Genomic DNA, 18,691 nt, shown 5'->3' on the forward strand with positions numbered 1-18,691 from the left:
TTCATCAAGAAGACAACGGTTCAGCAGCCACAAGAATAAAAAACAGCAATATAAAAAGGAACACACAAGCCACAGGAACCGCAAGAACAACGACAACCCTGTGGCTACTAGGCCTTGGCACTGCCGGGCCGCAATAATAATAATAGTAATATTAATAATAATAATGAGGGTGATAATAACAACCACATAAGACTTGGTTTAACTACAGAGAATGGTAGATGGGGTATAAACCTGGCTTCTCTAATGGCTTCCTTGTGTGCCTGGAACATCTTGACGTTGTTCATGTTGGACTGCCAGTACTTGACGTAGCCTCCGTGGTCGGCCGTCAGCATCCACGTGTCGTTGTGAGACCAGGTCATCGCCCGCACGGGACTGTCGTGGGCCTGGAGGACACAGGACAGGAGAAGGGCTACCACATGAGTATTTGTGACACTTGCTTTGGCAATGTAAACGTATGTTTTCTCATGCCAATAAAGCTCCTTAATTGAATTGAGTCCTAGTCGCACAGCACTACTATGTCTGTACCAGATGTACCCAATGTGAAGTACTAGGGAATTACTTTAGATCAGTGTTTCTCAAAGTTTCAAGGTCTCCCCTTAACTCTGACAGTGTACAAATGGAACCAAATGGACCCGTTAGGGTTCATTTGGTTTCATTTGTACACTGTCAGAGTTACAGACTTGTATGGGTCAATTTGGACCCCCCTAAAAGGAACCCACGAGTCCCTGGAATGCACTTTGAGAACCACTGCTTTAGATGATCCAAATGTGGTGTGCATTACACATTTACAGAAAGAGGAAAGCTCTAATATACAACTAGAAAGATGCAATTCTGGGAATTTGCAATTGTGTTGTTGCTGTTTTTGCATTCTCCCATTCAGATCAATGGCGAACATTAATTCACTAGTAAATGGTTAATAAAAATGCCTTTGGCAACCACACTAACTATGTATCAGTACTTGTTAAAGGGCCACATCGCAGATGTATAACCTGGACCCAGTGCATTCTGTGTCCTGGGATTGTCCTGAACAAGGTGTTCGGCAGCCTACATAAAACATGTATGATCTCTGCCAGATGATGCAATTTGCACAGTGTAATGATGGCATAGAGCCTAGAGACCAAGCTCTCGGGACACAGAAAACAATGGGAAGTTTGGTCATATTTTATATTGTCCTCCTGTTGTATGCCGATAATGGCAAAATTGACACCAATTGAGACACTATTTGCCTTCACAAGAACTATGACAAGCTGTATGACTGTTTGAAATGATCGGAATCTACAACAATCACACTTCTCACAGATATGTTGCACTAATGTTCCGTGTCCCATCATTTCTTCAAGTTTACCTGTAAAATGGTCTCAAAGTTGAACGTGAGTCCGTTCCATAGGGTGAACTCCCCACTGGACGCCCCGGTGACGAGACGGCGACCTTCGGGAGTCCACTAGGAGGGTACCAGAGAAGGAGAAAAGAGAGATCCAATTCATCATTATCCACAGTCGGTACGAGCATGTGCAGCCGGTTGCAATAAGGAGTCAGAGAAAACAATTGGATCGGTGACGTCTGGAATTGAGCCAACGGCACCATTACAGTCATACCGATCCACTCTGGAATAAGGGCATCAGCTAAATAACTTTAGATATACAGTAGATATTAACACGTGGAAAGACAAAGTCAAAAGACAAAGACAGCATAATATATATAGAGAGAAGACCTACCCTTATGACAAAAACGGGACATTTGACTTTGTTGGTGGAGGTTCGGACAAACTTCGTGGTGACAGCGTTCATAGGGTTGTTGAGCATCCCGGCAGGAGGGACCAACTGTAGGGACAGACAAAGACTGCTTCATCAAACACTACAGGACTACAACTCCCAGAACACAATGATGATTACGGCTCATAAGTCTTCCATTTAAAGTAGGAAGGGTTTCCCTAGCACATTGTGAGGCTAATCTTCCACTGTTTCCAGTTGCCCTAGTATGTAGCAACATTTCTGTTTTTATGTACCATGAATGTATGTTGTATTTTTAACCACTGCACAGACAAAGTTCCGAAAGGAAAATAAAGTTCTTTGAATTGAATTGAATTGATATGAATGTGACACACTAGAGGAGAAAGGGGAAGCTTTTTGGGGTCTACCGCCCACAGTGGCTGATTACCAGTATCTGGCTGATGTCTAGTGTTAGAATAGAATGCCTTTCATAGATTAACCACTTAGGTCAAGTCAAAGTTCATATTGGTTTCATTTCATGTAAACACTGTACTCACGTCATTATAGCATGCTGCATCAGGCTGGATAGCACGGAAATCTCGATGGTCCCGCTGCCACAACCGGTTCTGTGATGAACAGATAATGAACAAAAGACTAGGGATCAGAATGCCTGGCCGACGCAGGTTCAAATCAAGTTCAGGTTTAGTATATAAACCATCTTAAAAGCAGTTTCATTGTTAAGCATTCTCAAGTCAAGTACTAGACTTTTATTTATCAAGTGCACCTCACGGCATGCGACAAAACATGTCATAATAAATAAATATCTCAAATAAGTAAAGAGTCACAAATATGACAGTTAATGGGTGATACAGAGTGTGAGCATTCTCACCACCGTTCTAAAGTCAGGGTTCCCACACATTTTTACCAATTAATTTCCAAACCTTTTCCAAAACTTTACCAGAATGTTTAATCCAATTTCCAGGACTATATAACAATAATTCAGCTCAATAACAGGTCTCTTACTCCCATGCGCAATGCCCAAAGACAGGTAGTGTATGCCAGTGGTTCTCAACCTTTTCAGGCCGTGACCCCCAAAATAATCATGTTTTAACTGGGGACCACCCACCCTGACGGGCACTAAGAGTTGAGGAATTTTGTATAACACGGTTCTATTGTGAAAATAGCTGATCTACATGCTCACAACGCCTCACGTTGCGAGGCGTTGTGAGCATGTAGATCGGCTATTTTCACCATTTCTGCCTCTAATATTTGACAATTTGGCCCATGTTTAATTTGTCATTTCAGAGGTATTAACAAAATCAATAACCAAAGACAATTCATAGCTATTTTTTCCAGGACCTTCCAGGACCCTTGAAAAATTCCAAAACCTTTCCAGTACTGGAAAAATATTTTTCTAATTTCAAATTATTTCCAGGAATGTCATGACCGTGGGAACCCTACTTCACATTTAGACTACAACAACGTGACAGACATAGGATGGGTACCTCCAGGTATCTGATGACAGATGGGTTGTAGTCGATGGTCTTGCGGTTGACCGCCTTCCTCATGCGCTTCCCGTCGAAGGTGAGCTGCTGCATGGCCTGCTGCTGGGCGAAGTCAGGCCGCTTGTAGAACAGCTGCCGGGGCGCCTGGTGCTGGAAGCGCGGCATGTGGAAGAACCGCGGCGGGGAGGTGATGTCCGTCGCCATGGTGGCCGCTGGCTCAATCCCCCTGATGGCAACCAGAAAGGGCCGTTCAGATTAGAAAAGAGCACGGTAAATTCTAATAAGATGGGATATAAGCATGTAATAGTGTGTCCACGCTACGAACGCGCAATCAAACTGCAGGCGACACAAGTACATCACCACAGACTAGTCAAATGTAAAGATTTTTTTTCCCAGAATCAGCAATGGTTCGAGTTAAGAGAAGTCAACCAAGTTAGTTTGAGGATTATGCTCCATCATATATGATGTCACGAGCTAAAAATATACACTAGTCTACAAGCTCACAAGGCACTGCTGATATGATGCGTTGTGAACTTGAGTGTGTAGATGAAGCAGGCTTGAACAAAGTGGTTGACTCGACAGTAACAAAATGAATTTCCTTACAGTACAACCAGAAGTAACTTTGTGATGATAAAATATATGATATTCATATTTCCAAGCAATTCATATGATTAAAGAATGTAAGAAAAATAACAATAACAATAACACAATAAAATCTCAAAACACACAGAGGGACCTGATCTAAAATGTCCTTAGTCTAAATTTTAAACAAATGTCTGGCACAATTTGTTTTTACTTTTCCCAAACTAGTATAAGATCCTTTGCCTTCTATAACGAAAACATCACACAATTCTTTCAAAAGAAAACAATCATTGCAAAAGTGCAAACACAATACATTTTGAATCAGGTGCAATTTCATCGCATCCCTTGCAGAGTTGCTGCACCCAAGTCTTCCTATAAGCTATTGGCTTCAGCTCGGTTACAAAACATCCAAACGTATCAAATGTCTCACTGTTTATGGGAAGCAAATAAATTATAATGTTACCTCTACATTCTGCTTCCACAATATCCCTACAAGCTGATTTCTTTTTTATACACATATAAAAGATAAGTATAAGGTTTTAGGCTCAAGCTCAGCCATATTCACATTTTGTTTGTGCCTTCTGATACTGCCACTGATATCATCTGAGACACACCTAGTGTTGTTCAAAGATTATTCACAGAACTGATATGGCCATATAAATAAAGCTCAAAGGAAACCTAGAATGCCAGACACTGTAACAAGATCAAGTTTTAACACAGTATTAAAAATCAAAGCTAGAACCGCAAAGGAAAAGGAACATGCCAGCCTAGAGGGATGCCTTACAGTAAGGTACTTTAGTATGAAACACATTTAAATTCTGACTCAGAATAAAGATTCTACATATATTATTTCTTGATGGAGATTAGCAATCTTTAGTCATAAAGGAAGATTCTTATCTGGAGCTTTTAGACATTTATATTAAAGATAGAATAATCTCCACAGACAAAACCTGGTAACTAGGATCACTCTTAAGTTTTGGAATTAAGTACTTTTTAGCAGGCTCCTGTGAGCATCCGTTAACACTACTACAACCCAACAGGGAATACAAATAAAAATAAATCTCTCAAATTGGCATGGAAGCGGTCCAGATGCATACCGCATAGCCTAGGCCTGACAGCACATTGTGGGTTCGAAGACCTTTGCTATCCCTGTTTCCGGTCAGTCTACTGTCCCATCAATAAACGTCCCCCCCAAAAAAAAGGGAAAAAAAGAAAGAGTTGCAAGGAAGAAAGGATTTTGTTTGCAGTCCACCTTTCGTACAGAAACTGAATTTGAAGGTGCTTTACTGAGCCATCTGTACCACTTTCAGAAAGAGATATATTTAGTGAGGCCTTTCAGCTAATTTTAGAGCATTTAACCCTGGCACCTCCGTTTTGGGCAATGTAGGTGAATATCTTTAAAGGTTTCAAAATATTCAGATAATAATTCTATTGTTTTTTAATAGTCAATAAATATCATCGTTGTCAGGTGAAAACCTTACATGTCCATGTCAGTCTTGTTAGTTCTTGTTAATACTTCATACTTTCCCGATGTTAAAATATTTGTAAATCCAAAGGCAGATAACCATTCACAGCTTAACTAGCCAAACTACAAGATACATTTTTTTTGTGAGCTTGTAGATCGTCTATTTTCACTACTTTTGAGCGACACTGTCATACGTAGAAGTAGGCGAAGCAATCATTTACAAAAATGAAACATGAAAATGCAAGGTTTCTGCCCAACAGCACCGATATACTATTATGTTCAGTGAGACAAAACGTTTTAACCATCTGAAGAAATGTTTGAGGTTTCAAAAATAATACATTAAAAACACTCACACTTAGCAGGTGAGGGTCACCAAATTAACAGAAAATTATTCCATTTTGTTACATTCATAAACATGAATATAAACTGTGATGCCACCTCTGTGTCTCATTAGTATTTTGATATACATGTAGCAACATCATTAACAGGCATTGACACCAAGGCTTGCCCACCTGCCCCTGGCAGGTAAATAAAACTTTGGGGCAGGTGGAGTTTGCTTTCGGGTTGCCCGACCGGGCAAGTGCTCGTTTGAGAGGGGACACGACACAACCATCTATAAACACAACACGAGATATACGTCTAAACACCTGAACATGGACAGCGTGCTCTGTCTTCTGGTCTGTGGAATGTAAAATAAGAGCACTGTTACCTATAATGTGCTGTTTTTACTGTTGCTACACTATTTATTATTTGGCATTTGGATTTAGAGGTATTAAGGTATGACATTTTTTAATCGCACAGGACCAGAAAGTAAAGAAATAAGTGTTAAATTGAGCAGTAATTCAAATCTTGCCAGTCATTTTATAATGGGCGATTTACTTTTCGGGCAAGTGGGCATGACCTTGGGGCAAGTAGCACATTGGCTGTACTTGTCCGATGGGCAAGTGCCTCTGAGCCCTTAGTGTCAACCCCTGAATTTAATTTTACATTTTTTTTAATAAGAATTTGAAGGTTTTCAGAGACCTTCCGTTAGATTTTAGAAGGCGTTTTTAGAATCGTCCTCAAGTTTCTAAATGGGTTAAAATACAGCTATTTGCCAACGTGATTTCATAAACACATAGCTGATGCCATCACAATTTTGTGCATGTGTTTAAAGCCTAAGGGCCGATGCATACTCCACTTTTAGAGATTAATTTATTTTGGTTCGGGGAGGCAAAATCTCTGCATTACCGAACAGTCGAAAATATCCCATCCAAGCTCACAAATAATATGGCCTATGTCAACACGGTGTGAGTTTGTAAATCAGATAATCGATGGCTGGTAGTTAAACATAATGGTTAATGACAACATGTGATTAACCTGTCTCAAGTAAGTAATACATACAAAATAATGTTTAGCCTAGATTTTAAATACACAACCCAAAAAGTTCAGAGACATTTCTGGGGACCAGTAGTTGGCAACAGGGTGGGAGGGAAACCCTACAGCCACCTGCTTTCAGACTGTGGCTGATGAGTTCCTTGTGCAAAATTTTGGCAGTTAGCCAGACATAACTCATATGCTATTTTACTACTCATTACTAAAAGTGAGTACCATTTGGCTTGCAAATGTGTGGTTAAAACATTGACCAAACTTTATAAATGAGTAAAGTTGAGACAGAGCCAGATTCTATTTCATTTCATGGATCCAGCTTTTCATAGTGTAGCTGCTTGTTTATAATCATCAACAATGTAAAACGGAACAGCCAACTGGCTTTGACTGTGGATCCCCAAATGATGTTGGCTACCCTTGAACTTGTAAGTACAGTGTTCATGCTGTTAAGTGCAAGCTGTCACCCCACATAAAGAACTTCTACACTAGCAGTTTGCGGTCCTTGATGCCAACTTTGCCAAGAACTGCGCTGCCCCATTGCACCCCTGAGAGAAAAACTGTTGATTAGACAGTGCCAAGACCTTCACAGCAAAACATAACATACTCAGTACAAACAATCACCAATGCAATGATCAAAAGACATGAAAAAGCATTGTAACATCAGACAGTCATTGATACGTTTAAGCAAACAGAATAACTTTGAGTAACACTTGGTTCCAGAAACAATCATTTGGACATGATCAGGAAAAGTGAAATCATTCTTTCCTAAGCCGCTTAGGAAGGGAAACAATTTAACGTAATTTAAATCGTACTTAAACGCAGTCAAATGTAATGGACATAGGACGCACCGGTGTTAAATACGTTCGGCTGTGCTGTGTATTAATGTAACCCAACTAGTAATTTGTAAAATGCATTGTGTGATCGGCGTTCAGTGTGACTGGTCAGTGTTCACTAGTGAAAAATGGGGACTGTCCACAGCACACCAAGCACTGATAATATGAATACTTTGTTCCAACACTGTCAGCATCCACTCGAGATAGAATGACTTAAAAAAGGATATATTTATAGTTATTGTGCTTGTTGTGTGGACTGTGGACAGACATTTAGGGTATATAAACATCAAGCCAACACTGGTGCAAGTAACAGTATGTTCCCAAACTGCACAGCAACAGTAGGCTGTTGAGTCTGGCTGTTTTTGCACCAGCAACAACAGTGGCATCTAAACAGCTTGTCTTTCGCCTATATTATGTGCCACGATAAGCTGCAAACCATAACTTGTGGTAATACATAAAAGTCATTGTAGACAATCTATATGGCAGAAGGCAAGGTTAATTTAACTAGTACATGTGGAGTGGTTTGAGGTAGTCTAGTCTCCATGCTCTTCCATTGAGAAATGCAGACCCTGGTCTCAGGACACCTACTAGGTGACAAGAGCAGTAGATTGATTCATTTTAGAATTTATTAGAAGTTTGCATTGGAAAAAGATAGTTTCATGAGAGTGCAGTTCACTGTTACAAGGTCAACAAAAAAGGATACACCCAAGAAAGTCTATGACTTGTTTTAATTGAGATCCTTAAAAAAAAAAAAAAACTCATATAACACTGAATGACAGTAGTACTGCCTGGAACTCATGTGCTTCTTGCATGAGCTGTATAAGTTGGGTTTTCCACATGGAGTTCAACTCCCCAGCGTAGGTTTCCTCGATGAATGGAGTACAAAGGGACCTCTCAATGTAAACAAGCCATATGTATTGATTTCTTGGGTGTAAATCCTATTAGTAGACCTTGTATCTGAACTGTACCGTCTTTCAAATGCGAACTTATTCGATCAGTCAATGTTTGTAAACGTTACGGGTTGCAGCTTAACAAATAAATAAACAGCCCCCAAATAAGTGTAAATCTGATTGTGTGTCCCATAGGCCTATCGTGGTCTACATGCGATGCTCAAGAGCAACTACAACTGGTCTGTAACTCAGGGAGGCTGTAAAATGTAACCAAATGGACCATTACGGGGTCCTTTTGGTCCAATTTGTAGAGTAACGTTTTCCTTCACAACCATGTTGTCACTGATGCTAACATGTTTAGCCCCGTGTGTGTGTGTGTGTGTGTGTGTGTGTGTGTGTGTGTGTGTGTGTCTAGCAGCTAGCACGCTAGCATTAGCATGTAGCTAACTCAGGATTTGGGGGGGAAAGGAAACACCATTTAACCGAACCCAACGACACCGTGGACGGACCGGGGGACAGACACCGTGTGGGCCGCTTTTAAATCCGCCATTAACACCGGGGGTCGGCCGGCCTGCCCGGCGGAGAACCCTGGTCGCTTCCATGGATTTGTGTTTTGTTCAGTTTAAATGGCGGCCCGGTGGAAGAAGTGTCATTTAAACAACAACAGCGCGCTGCTAAGATTACAACTCACCAACAATATTCCAATGCAGAGTTTTAGCTATCAAGCTAAGTAATTAGCGAGATACACGTTCTTCTTTTCTCTTTTTCTAAACAATTATTCGTATATATTTTTTTTGAAGAACAACCATATTAGTCAGTGTATAATTTATTTGCCACTTTTAGCCACCCGCCGCTACCACAGGCTCCATGTCGACGCTTCCTCCTCGATGCTTCTTGTCCTGAGCGCCGCGAAGCATCATGGGACTTTATGTTCTTTGCTGCGTTTTTTTTTCTTCTTTTTTTGCTTTACGTCAGAGCGTGACGTGACGTCACCACGTAAACTACAGGAAATGTAGTTTTCTTCAACTTTTATGAACTAGTTTTCTCTACAGCAGTGTTTCTCAAACTTTCAAATGTCATTGTCTCCCCTTTACTCTCACAGCGTACCAAACGGATCCATTTGGTTCCATTTGTGCACTGTCAGAGTTATAGACTTGTATGGGTCAAATTTAGACTCCCATAAAGATAAAGGAGCCAACCGAGTCCCTGGTATCGAATCCACATTGAGAAACACTGCTCTCTGTGGTTCACAAAACATCAGATGCATCACAGGTTTTCAGGTGTAAAAGAGTGTGTGAAATTGAAGAAGAGAAATTAGTGAAGCTATTATGAAGAAAACAAGGAAAACAAAGTCAGAATCACATGACAAGCGAATCAAGCGATAACATGTCACAAAGGCACAATGTCATATGTCAAATATGCATAGGGTAGGCCTATGGTAATGGTGATCGTAAGGAAAATTAGCATCACCATATAGGCTACTCTTTCTGTTGGTTACTTACTTAGGCTATACTGCCATAGTTAGGGGGTTCACCAACTTTTAGCAGCATAGCATTTACATTTTTACTTCTTTAATTAAGGAATAAATTATGCATTCATAATTGTTTTTTGTTTATTTTCATTGAGTTTAAAAAACAGGTATTTTCATTACATTTGTGGTAACTATTTCACATCCAGACCACAAGGGAGCGCTTCCTGGTTTCCTGTATGCCTATAGAGGGTTTCAGAATGAATCCAACATGCGTCTTTATATATCTTCTCTGTTTATGCGTTACAGCACAACAACTAAGCAAATGGTTATTACAAAAAAATAACTATTTAACACATATTTTAACAAAACATATCAGCACCTTTAACTCAGAATAACTTTTGCAGTCAAACGATCTGCATATACTGTAAACACAGTCTATCCTGTCTGTTTATAGTCTACAATACCGGCAACCTCTGACCCCTGGTGAAGGCTGGCAACATCTGCCCCGATATTCCTTCCTGCCTACCTCCTGCCTGAAGACACGTTCGCTATAACGAGACATGAGGTATCGAGATCGTATGGAATCGGGAGGTAAGTGAGTCGTCCCACCCCTATTAATAGACTCTAATTGCTCATGCAGCCTCTCTCACATAGGTTTGCATTGTGACGTGCCTTGTTTGTTTAACAACACAGCCAGGTATCATCCTGATCCTGAGTCCATGGGCCCCTGGGCCGTTGCCATGGGTCCCTGAACCATTGAAAGTAGGCCTACTGACTTCACACAACTGCCCTGCTATTCACATTCATAAGAACCCTAGGGGGTCCTCAGAGTTACTACAGGGGGTCCTCCAAATCGGTGTGTGATAGAAACCTTTATCTATTTTTTTGTATTAACGACTTGAACCCTAGCGTCCATATTCTGAGAACTTAACAAAGCCAAAAATAGCTGATCTAAAATAGCTGATCTCACAACGCCTCGTCTATTTTTGTCAAAGAGCTTTGGTGTAAAGGGGGAAAGAGCAGACTAAGAGTGAAGTTTATTAAGTATTGATGGCTCAAGTGGTTAAATTTAAATATCTGAAAACACATTGACAGGAATCCAAAATACAATGATGATTGTGCTGTCAAACAATGAAACTATATGGAATCTATGAAAAGGTTGTGGGGGTCCCTGCTTCATCTCTCTCTCAACTAAGGGGTCCTTGGCCTGAAAACGTTGAAGACCCCTGACCTAGACAACAGTAATATTTTACTTAATTTATATAATTATAAAGAATGGTTGATATTGTACATCTTAGGGGATTGAAGGGATAGCTCCTTGAGCTGCAGCATCTCAATTTCGAGGGGGTCCGTGCAGGGGTCATCAATATGTCCATACACGGACAAATGTGTCCGTGGAAAATACTTGGTCCTGTCCGTGGCAAATTTGAGCTTTTCTGATTTACACACCATTATAATGTTCTTATTTTGATCTGAATGCATAGTCTCCAGGTTTATATGTTTGTCACGTATTAACTACGACACTATGGCACATTAGGAGTCTATGGAGAGTCTATACTAGTGGTACTCAAACCTTTTATTTGCAAGGACCCCTTTAACTCTGAGTTTACAAATGGATTATGGGTCCATTTGGTTCCATTTGAACACTCTCAGAGTTACAGACCTGTTAATTCAAGGCCAGCTCTTTGTGTGTTTCTGGTAATATTATTGTCCACGCATTTTTTATGTCCACGCCAAAAAATGAATTTTGACGAAAAATTTCGACCACAAGCCAACATGGCGATGACCCCTGGGTCCATGCATAAAAACATGGACAACAGACATAGATACATAATACAAGTATTATACATACATACATACACAGAGAGCTTGCTCACCCTCTCCCACCCACCCCACCAACCATACGAAGAGAATTGAAGGGCACAGTACAATGGCATCCGTGTATGTATCCCTAAAAATAAAGTCCATTTAGACGCATAAACAAGTCGTATCAGAGATAGAGGAAGATCATTCCAATCAGATGGAGCTTTGTAGCAGAATGACCTTAGTCCAATCTCTTTAGAGATTTAATTTGTGGGACAATAATCTACCGTATATTGCCACCCAACAGCCCCGTTCAGGGATACAGCTCTGCTGCTTATGCCTTGAGGAGTAAGGTCAACAGGCCAACAGAGTTTGTGAAAGTGATGTCCATGTTGTTTGTACAACAAAGTGCTTCTGCTGTGTTTGTGTCCAGGACTCCTGCGTGCACGTGTGTATATAACAACAGAGTGCATGAATGTGATGTCCATCTTGTTTGCACAACAGATCGCCTCTGTTGTTTGTGTCCGCAAGTCCTGCACGGGCGGCACCTCGGCAGTAGCTCCATGGACGGTATTCAGTGTAGGTCTATGACAGTCCACCCGATGCTCGACCCTAGGGCACCAGGTGGACACACACACACACACACACACACACACACACACACACACACACACACACACACACACATGCTAATTTGAACACCTTTTTATATATTTGAAAAAATATATAGTCTGCGCTATTGTGCCCACCATCTTTCAAAAGAGTGAGGGCCAATAACACTGTGAGGGAGAACCAATCCGTTTCAAGTAGAATGCTTCATTCAGTCATTTTGGAAAGTGTGTTTTGGCATGACACCACAGAGGACACACCCTCCTCGGTTAAATACGGCACCGATGGCAAGTGTGACACTTGTTGCATTTCTGTCCAGCATGATGGAAGCGCTACTGGACAAGTTGAAGCAGAGCCCTATCGCTACATTTGGCATCATCCTCTTTGGACTGGAGAAGCTGTTGGCGCTACAGTTTGCCTGTCCTTGTGACGGACTGTGGAGCAACAGAGAGCTGACTGCTGCGATATTCTTCATTCCAACCATAATGACCTTTGCCATAATGCTGATTATCAAAGAGTTTGAACTCGATAGATGGAGTGTGGTCTCCCTAACCAGCCCCGGCATCATCTGGCTGATGCTGATGTTCCGTGACGGCCGGTTCTTTACGTGTGCCATGACAGACTGGGAAGGCAGATATGTGGAGCTTGACGGTGCAGATCTGCAGAGATGGTGCGAGCCAAACAATTCGTCTTTTATCTGTCTCCACGACCAGAATCTCGAGCCTCTCCTGGGTTGTATGCTCAAATCACAACAGTTCTTTGTTAGATCTCAGGTAAGTTCAATATTCTCCTACCTTATGGAGGACGTCTATCCCAGATTATAACATGCACTATTGAAAATCCTTCATTGCAATATTGATGATGTAATGCTTGTAATGTTCTTAATTCCGTTTTTTCCCTTGTAATTTACGTATTGCCTGTTTTGTCTCCCAGTGGATAGGCTTAGGGCTTCTGTTGTACATGTGTCTGATACTCATGCTCCATTTAGTCAGAACAGTATTTGACAAAGAGACAAAGGCAAAGCAAAGGATTGAGGAACAAGGACTGCGCAGGACGGTGGGTACCAGGACAATTAGTTTCATACTTATTTTTGGGAGAACCAGGCCTATTTATTCCCTAACTGTGCCCTTGTATTGATATTTAAAAAAAGAATTCAGAAGAGACTACCCAAATAAAATGCCTCAGAGTCAAATAGACTGAGGAAGACGCAATGATGAAAATGTCAGTTACCCCTGCAAGTATGCATACGTGCGGACCAGTTGAGTGCTCCGGTATTTTATTTGGGTAGTCTCTTCTGAAGTGCCCAGGTATTTTTATTTCTGATTCAAGCCCTTCTACCTCTGAGCTGAAGCGCGTTGGACTGTATATTGCATTCAGTGTATTCACGACACAATGTGACAACAACACACCATCAACATTTACATTCACAATGCTCCTATATAGTTGCTTTTGATGTGACGAATACATTATACAAATCATTGGCTCCAGAGTTAATGTTTGTAGTCTAGATGTGTGCTACTGTACGTGCTACTCCCTATGACAACTTTACTTTCCTAATAACTCAATGAAAGGGGTGGAGGTCATAGTTATATGTAAAGAAATTGGAAATTGAATTCTAATGATTATCATTATCATTTTGTCAAGCCAACCTCAAAGGAGACAGAGTCAAAAAAAACCAAAGTGCTTCTTGGATCAACAGGAATGATCGAGGGCTTAAAAATAAGATCACACAAAAAAGTGGAGAAGAGGATGTGCTGTAGAGTTAAAACTAACTGTAATGTATTTAAAAATGCTAAAGTTCTGTTTAACTCTACATCCTCTCCTCCTTTCTCTTTGAGTGCTCGGATCTCTCTTCTATTATAATTTTGTTATTGTGACTCCAGACTGATGATTACCTGGATGATGATGATGATGTGTTTTTGACTGACTAAAGTCGCTTCATCAGATCTGTGTTGAGCTGAACTGATATCATCTCCGTTTGTTTCATTTTGCTTGTATAGGAGGAGATGAAGCAGATACATATTAACGTGGATGATGTCTATGATTTTATATTGCGCAAGTCAGGTATGTCCTTGTATCTTTTGTTTTGAACATTGCATGCCTACAAGCCCACACAATACATCGCAATGCGACACATTTTGAAATAACTGAAATCAATTCTTCAATAGGAAACAACTCGACTCAGTCTATGCCAGTTGCCAGCACTCAAACTATACCGGTTGCCAGCAGTCCACCACCTGTACCAGTTGCCCGCAAGAGTCAGTCCATGGCGGTTGCCAGCAAGAGTCAGTCCCCGGCATCTTATGCTGTAAGGAAATGTGGGATTGAATGGATTGATGAAATTTAAATTAAGCATATAGGTGGTGCATCCAAGATACACTTTGTACACAGTGCACATGTTGGAATGTTTTATGAAGGCTGCAAAATGTACTGAATTGTACATTTTCTGTAAATAATTCATACTATATGGGTTGGCATCAGGGTGGATCATAGGTCATGATGTCACAGTATCATGTCCTGGTCAGGTTAGGGTGATTAGCCACACACAGGTCATAGACAATCATTGAGAGACAATCCTACAGAGGGGTGTGATCGTCCACCTGTGAACAAGGGGTGTGTGTACTGTTTATAAATGAGAGGTTTGTAATATTGATGTAAGACACTCTTGATGAAGGTCCAATGAGACTGAAATGCCTGTCTACTTATTAAAAAATGGGCTGCTGAGCAAGAGCAGTGCATGGAATTTTCTGTTCATGAAAATAGTTTTTTCATGTTTTTTTTCAGTCATCGCTTTTCTTTTTCAGTCCTCAGTGGTTGAAAGCAAGACTCAATCCTCGACGGCTGCCAGCAACACTCAGTCTTCGGTGGTTGCAAGCAAGACTCAGTCCTCGACGGCTGCCAGAAACACTCAGTCTTCGGTGGTTGCAAGCAAGACTCAGTCCTCGAAGGCTGCAAGCAAGACTCAGTCCTCGAAGGCTGCCAGCAACACTCAGTCTTCGGTGGTTGTAAGCAAGACTCAGTCCTCGCCGGTTGCCAGCAAGAGACAGTCGTCTAAGGTTGCCAGCCGTCTGGAATGTAGGCCAAGTCTTGAGCTACTACTGTGCGACAGCACCGAGTCTGAAGGTACGTTTACACATGCAATGAGTGTCACACATGGTCCACTCAACACGTAGTGGTTGTGTCACCTGTCTGGAGATCCTGATCGCTACACTGGATCACAACTCCACTACTGATGGTGATATAGGCTATTACTGTAGGTCTGAATTCAAGAAAAACATAGTCCACGATTAATATAGCAATGGGCCTTATGCATACACACGCCCCCTACTGGGCTACAGTAGTTTTTGTCACATTCCTAAGCCGATAATTTGATTAAAATAAATTTACCCCCATTGATTCCGGATGGAGACCCAAATGCATTCGGGTCTCCATCCGGAATCAATGGGCCTACATAGCTTCTCCTCAAATTATTGTCTTAGGAATGCGACAAAAACTAAAAAATATTATTGAACTCAAGTCTCCATGGGTTGAGTAATCGATAGGAAAAAAGTCATTTTGGGGGTGAACTACTCCTTTAAGGCTTGTGTACTTCGGGGGTGTTTTTTTTTTATTCTTTCTTTTTTACACGCTACAAGCCTAAAAAGTACACAGCAAGTACGCTCACTATGAGCGTCTTAATCTAAGGCTACAGAAGTGCTATGCTGCAGTGCAGTCTCCCGTTTCAAGAGGAGATTTAAGACGTTTTGATGGCAAAACGTACATGTCGACACACTGACACAAACAATACAAAATATAAATGAAGATGAAAAATAAAATAAAATAATGTAGTTTACACCGTTCAATTTGCTACAATATAATGACTGTACATTCACTATCATTGCTCCAGACGAGACAGGAAGTGGGGCAGCATCCCAATAACAGTATAGAGGTTAAAGGCTGCTAGGCTAAATCAAATGCATAGCCTATGTCAGGGAAAAGGCACTACATCTGTAATATAGTTTGTCAGCACAAAACAAATTTGATTCATCCAGCAGATACTTCGTGTTTGTATTCTCTTAAATGCAGACCAGTTAATATTATCGGCATGGAGGGGCAGGTGGTCCCTCTGTCATTGCAGGAGTTGTCCCAGATAGGAGGTGCAGGTGATTCACAGAGACTAACAGCTTGTCAGTGAATGACCGGCTAAAGGTGCTTCTCATTTGAATAAAAGTTGACCAGTCCAGAACTACTACTCTTTAGCACCTCTTGATGCTTCCCCCGCCTGCTACACTCCACTCCCAATCCCACGATCCTTTGTGCTGCAGTTTCACCTGCTCCATAGAAAAGAAAGAAGAAAAAGCCCAGCTGAGAATAACCCTAGCAAGAGCTGCTGTTTGCTATATCCAATTTCAACAGGGAGCAGTGGTAGGGCTTCTCTCCACATACAAACCCATTGTAACTTCAAACTCCATTTTAACCATGATAGATTCATTAAAAAAAAACATTATTTTTTCTGGAGACTCATTTTACCTTCCTAATACGTGAGCAGGCCGTGTTTTGTCGATAACTTTTTTCATTTATTTTTAATAATTATTTGGAAAAATGGAAAAAATGAAATACAAAAAAAATAATTATTAAAAATAAATGAAAAATGTTATCGAAAAAACACGGCCTGCTCACATATTAGGAGGGTAATATGAGTCACCAGAAAAAATAATGTGTGTTTTTAATGAATCTATCATGGTTAAAATGAAGTTTGAAGTTACAATGGGTGTGTGTGGGGAGAGGCCCTGGGCCTGGAGGGCCTGGTAACATTTACATCAAATATCTAAATATTCAATCAAGCTAATTAAAAACTGTTCAGGGTGTTCATAAAAGCCTGATTGGATGATAAAATTACCAAAAGTTTTTTTGAAAGTGAAATACCCCTTTAAATTTGGGGACGGTTCAGTGACGTGGTAAAATAGTTTCCCACTTTGAAATAACTGACACAAATTATTCCACAGAAAACACTGAGGAGATGCTAGTTGACGACAGCTCCGACAATGACTCTAACCACATCGACACTTTCCCGCTTCTGCCAACAGACGACACTGCCTCCAAAACTGAGAAGACAAAGAGGGAGAAGGACTCCAGGGTGTGAAGCTGCTCTGCTTGGCATCAGTGTGTTAATATGCGAGGAGCTAAATCGGCTGAGGTTTTGGACCAGGTTGACGCCCCCAGGGGCGTCACACCAAATTCTGGGCCCTGGGTACAAGGATTCACTGCGGGCCCCCCATGAATGTTAACTATTGAAAAATAGCAGATATACAAGCTCACAGCTGCGAGCTTGTATATCTGCTATTTTTTAAAAATCATGGAAATGTGTGCAAGAAACCTATGTCAAGGACCCCCAAGATGATATGTATTTGGCCACGGACCCCGATCTCAAAATATTTAGTTCCAGGGACCCCCCAGAAGCAAAATTTGAGTTAGAAATGTTCGCTTAAAAAATACATATATTCAAAGATTTTCACACATTTTCACAACTTTTCAAAAATAGCAGATCTGCAAGCTCGCAGCGCGGCACTCGGTGCCGCGCTGTGAGCTTGTATATCTGCTATTTTTCAATAGATAAAGTTATTAGGGCCCCTCCACCTTGGGCCCCAGTAACTCAGTCCCACTTTCCTACCCCTTGTGACGCCCCTGGACGCCCCCCTAGGCTCGCGATGCAGAAGGGAGAGTGAGAGACCTCTTGTGTCAAGCGCGTCTCCGCTGAAAGCACAGAGTGGTAGTGGGCGATGTGAAAATTACAAAAAATAAACACTTCTTTGGTATTTTCTTTTTTCCTGCATAGTAGGCCTACTGTGTTTTATTTGTCTGTCATGTTAAATGAGCGTCTCCGTAGAAAGCACAGTGGAAGTGGCGACGTGTAAATAAAACAAAATAAACACTTTGGTATTTTATGAAAATGTTGCTACACTCAAAACTCAATGTTCCCTGCCATAAGGGGGACGTAGCCAAAAGCTCCCAAGCCGCGAGGGGGCGTCAACCTTGTCCAAAACCTCAGACGATTTAGCTCCCCGCTGTTAATATCAGTGTAAAACGGGGTCTATAAGCTGGTAGAACTGCCGCATGAGAATTGGAAGGTTCGTTTGATCCTCGGCTGAGGCTCCCCTCTGGTTTAGTGTTGAAGTGCCTTGGTCAAGACAGATTTGTAGGCGATTGCTTATTTCAATCTTTTTATTGTAGTTTATTATGTTCAGAAGGCTAACAATGCTCCCTAAAGAAATCTAAGTCTCTGTGAAACGTCCTAGGGGCCACTTAGCCTCGCGTAGCCAGGCTTACTCATCTCCGAAGAGAAAAGCCTGGTGACAATAGAAGGCAGAAAGCGTTCAACTTCCGCCGTAGGAATTTCACCGGAAGCTGTATTTTTTTTCACGGTGCGGTGTTCCTGCAAACGTATTCCCTGCACGAAATTAACTCTGGTCTACGTCT

General features: G+C 41.3%; 2 protein-coding genes across 4 annotated transcripts in view; one reads left to right on the forward strand and one right to left on the reverse strand.

Moving 5' to 3' along the window:
* LOC308285187 (uncharacterized protein) overlaps positions 1-9,233 on the reverse strand; it is a 31,436-nt gene extending 22,203 nt beyond the window's left edge. Inside the window, exons 1-6 of the mRNA XM_080725903.1 lie at positions 9,044-9,233; positions 3,215-3,440; positions 2,267-2,335; positions 1,716-1,820; positions 1,346-1,441; positions 232-383 (exon numbers count right to left, since the gene is read on the reverse strand). Of these exons, the coding sequence (XP_080582029.1) occupies positions 232-383; positions 1,346-1,441; positions 1,716-1,820; positions 2,267-2,335; positions 3,215-3,418 (626 nt within the window). The 5' untranslated portion in view covers positions 3,419-3,440; positions 9,044-9,233. The remainder of the gene's footprint in view (positions 1-231; positions 384-1,345; positions 1,442-1,715; positions 1,821-2,266; positions 2,336-3,214; positions 3,441-9,043) is intronic.
* A 2,967-nt stretch (positions 9,234-12,200) lies between these two features.
* Positions 12,201-17,743, forward strand: LOC308285347 (uncharacterized protein). Of its 3 annotated transcripts, none has more exons than XM_080726071.1 (6): positions 12,201-13,008; positions 13,169-13,291; positions 14,236-14,299; positions 14,404-14,543; positions 15,040-15,358; positions 17,221-17,743. In XM_080726071.1, exons 1-6 carry the CDS (start codon positions 12,475-12,477, stop codon positions 17,355-17,357), a joined length of 1,317 nt encoding a protein of 438 aa, XP_080582197.1. In that variant the 5' UTR covers positions 12,201-12,474; the 3' UTR covers positions 17,358-17,743. The 3 variants fall into 3 exon arrangements, with proteins under 3 accessions (XP_080582197.1, XP_080582198.1, XP_080582199.1); XM_080726072.1 differs by having other exon boundaries at positions 17,302-17,743; XM_080726073.1 differs by lacking the exon at positions 13,169-13,291.
* The last annotated feature ends 948 nt before the right edge of the window (positions 17,744-18,691 follow it).

This window comes from Nannobrachium achirus (genome assembly GCF_963921795.1).
Source record: "Nannobrachium achirus genome assembly, chromosome: 5".
Lineage (NCBI taxonomy): Eukaryota > Metazoa > Chordata > Actinopteri > Myctophiformes > Myctophidae > Nannobrachium > Nannobrachium achirus.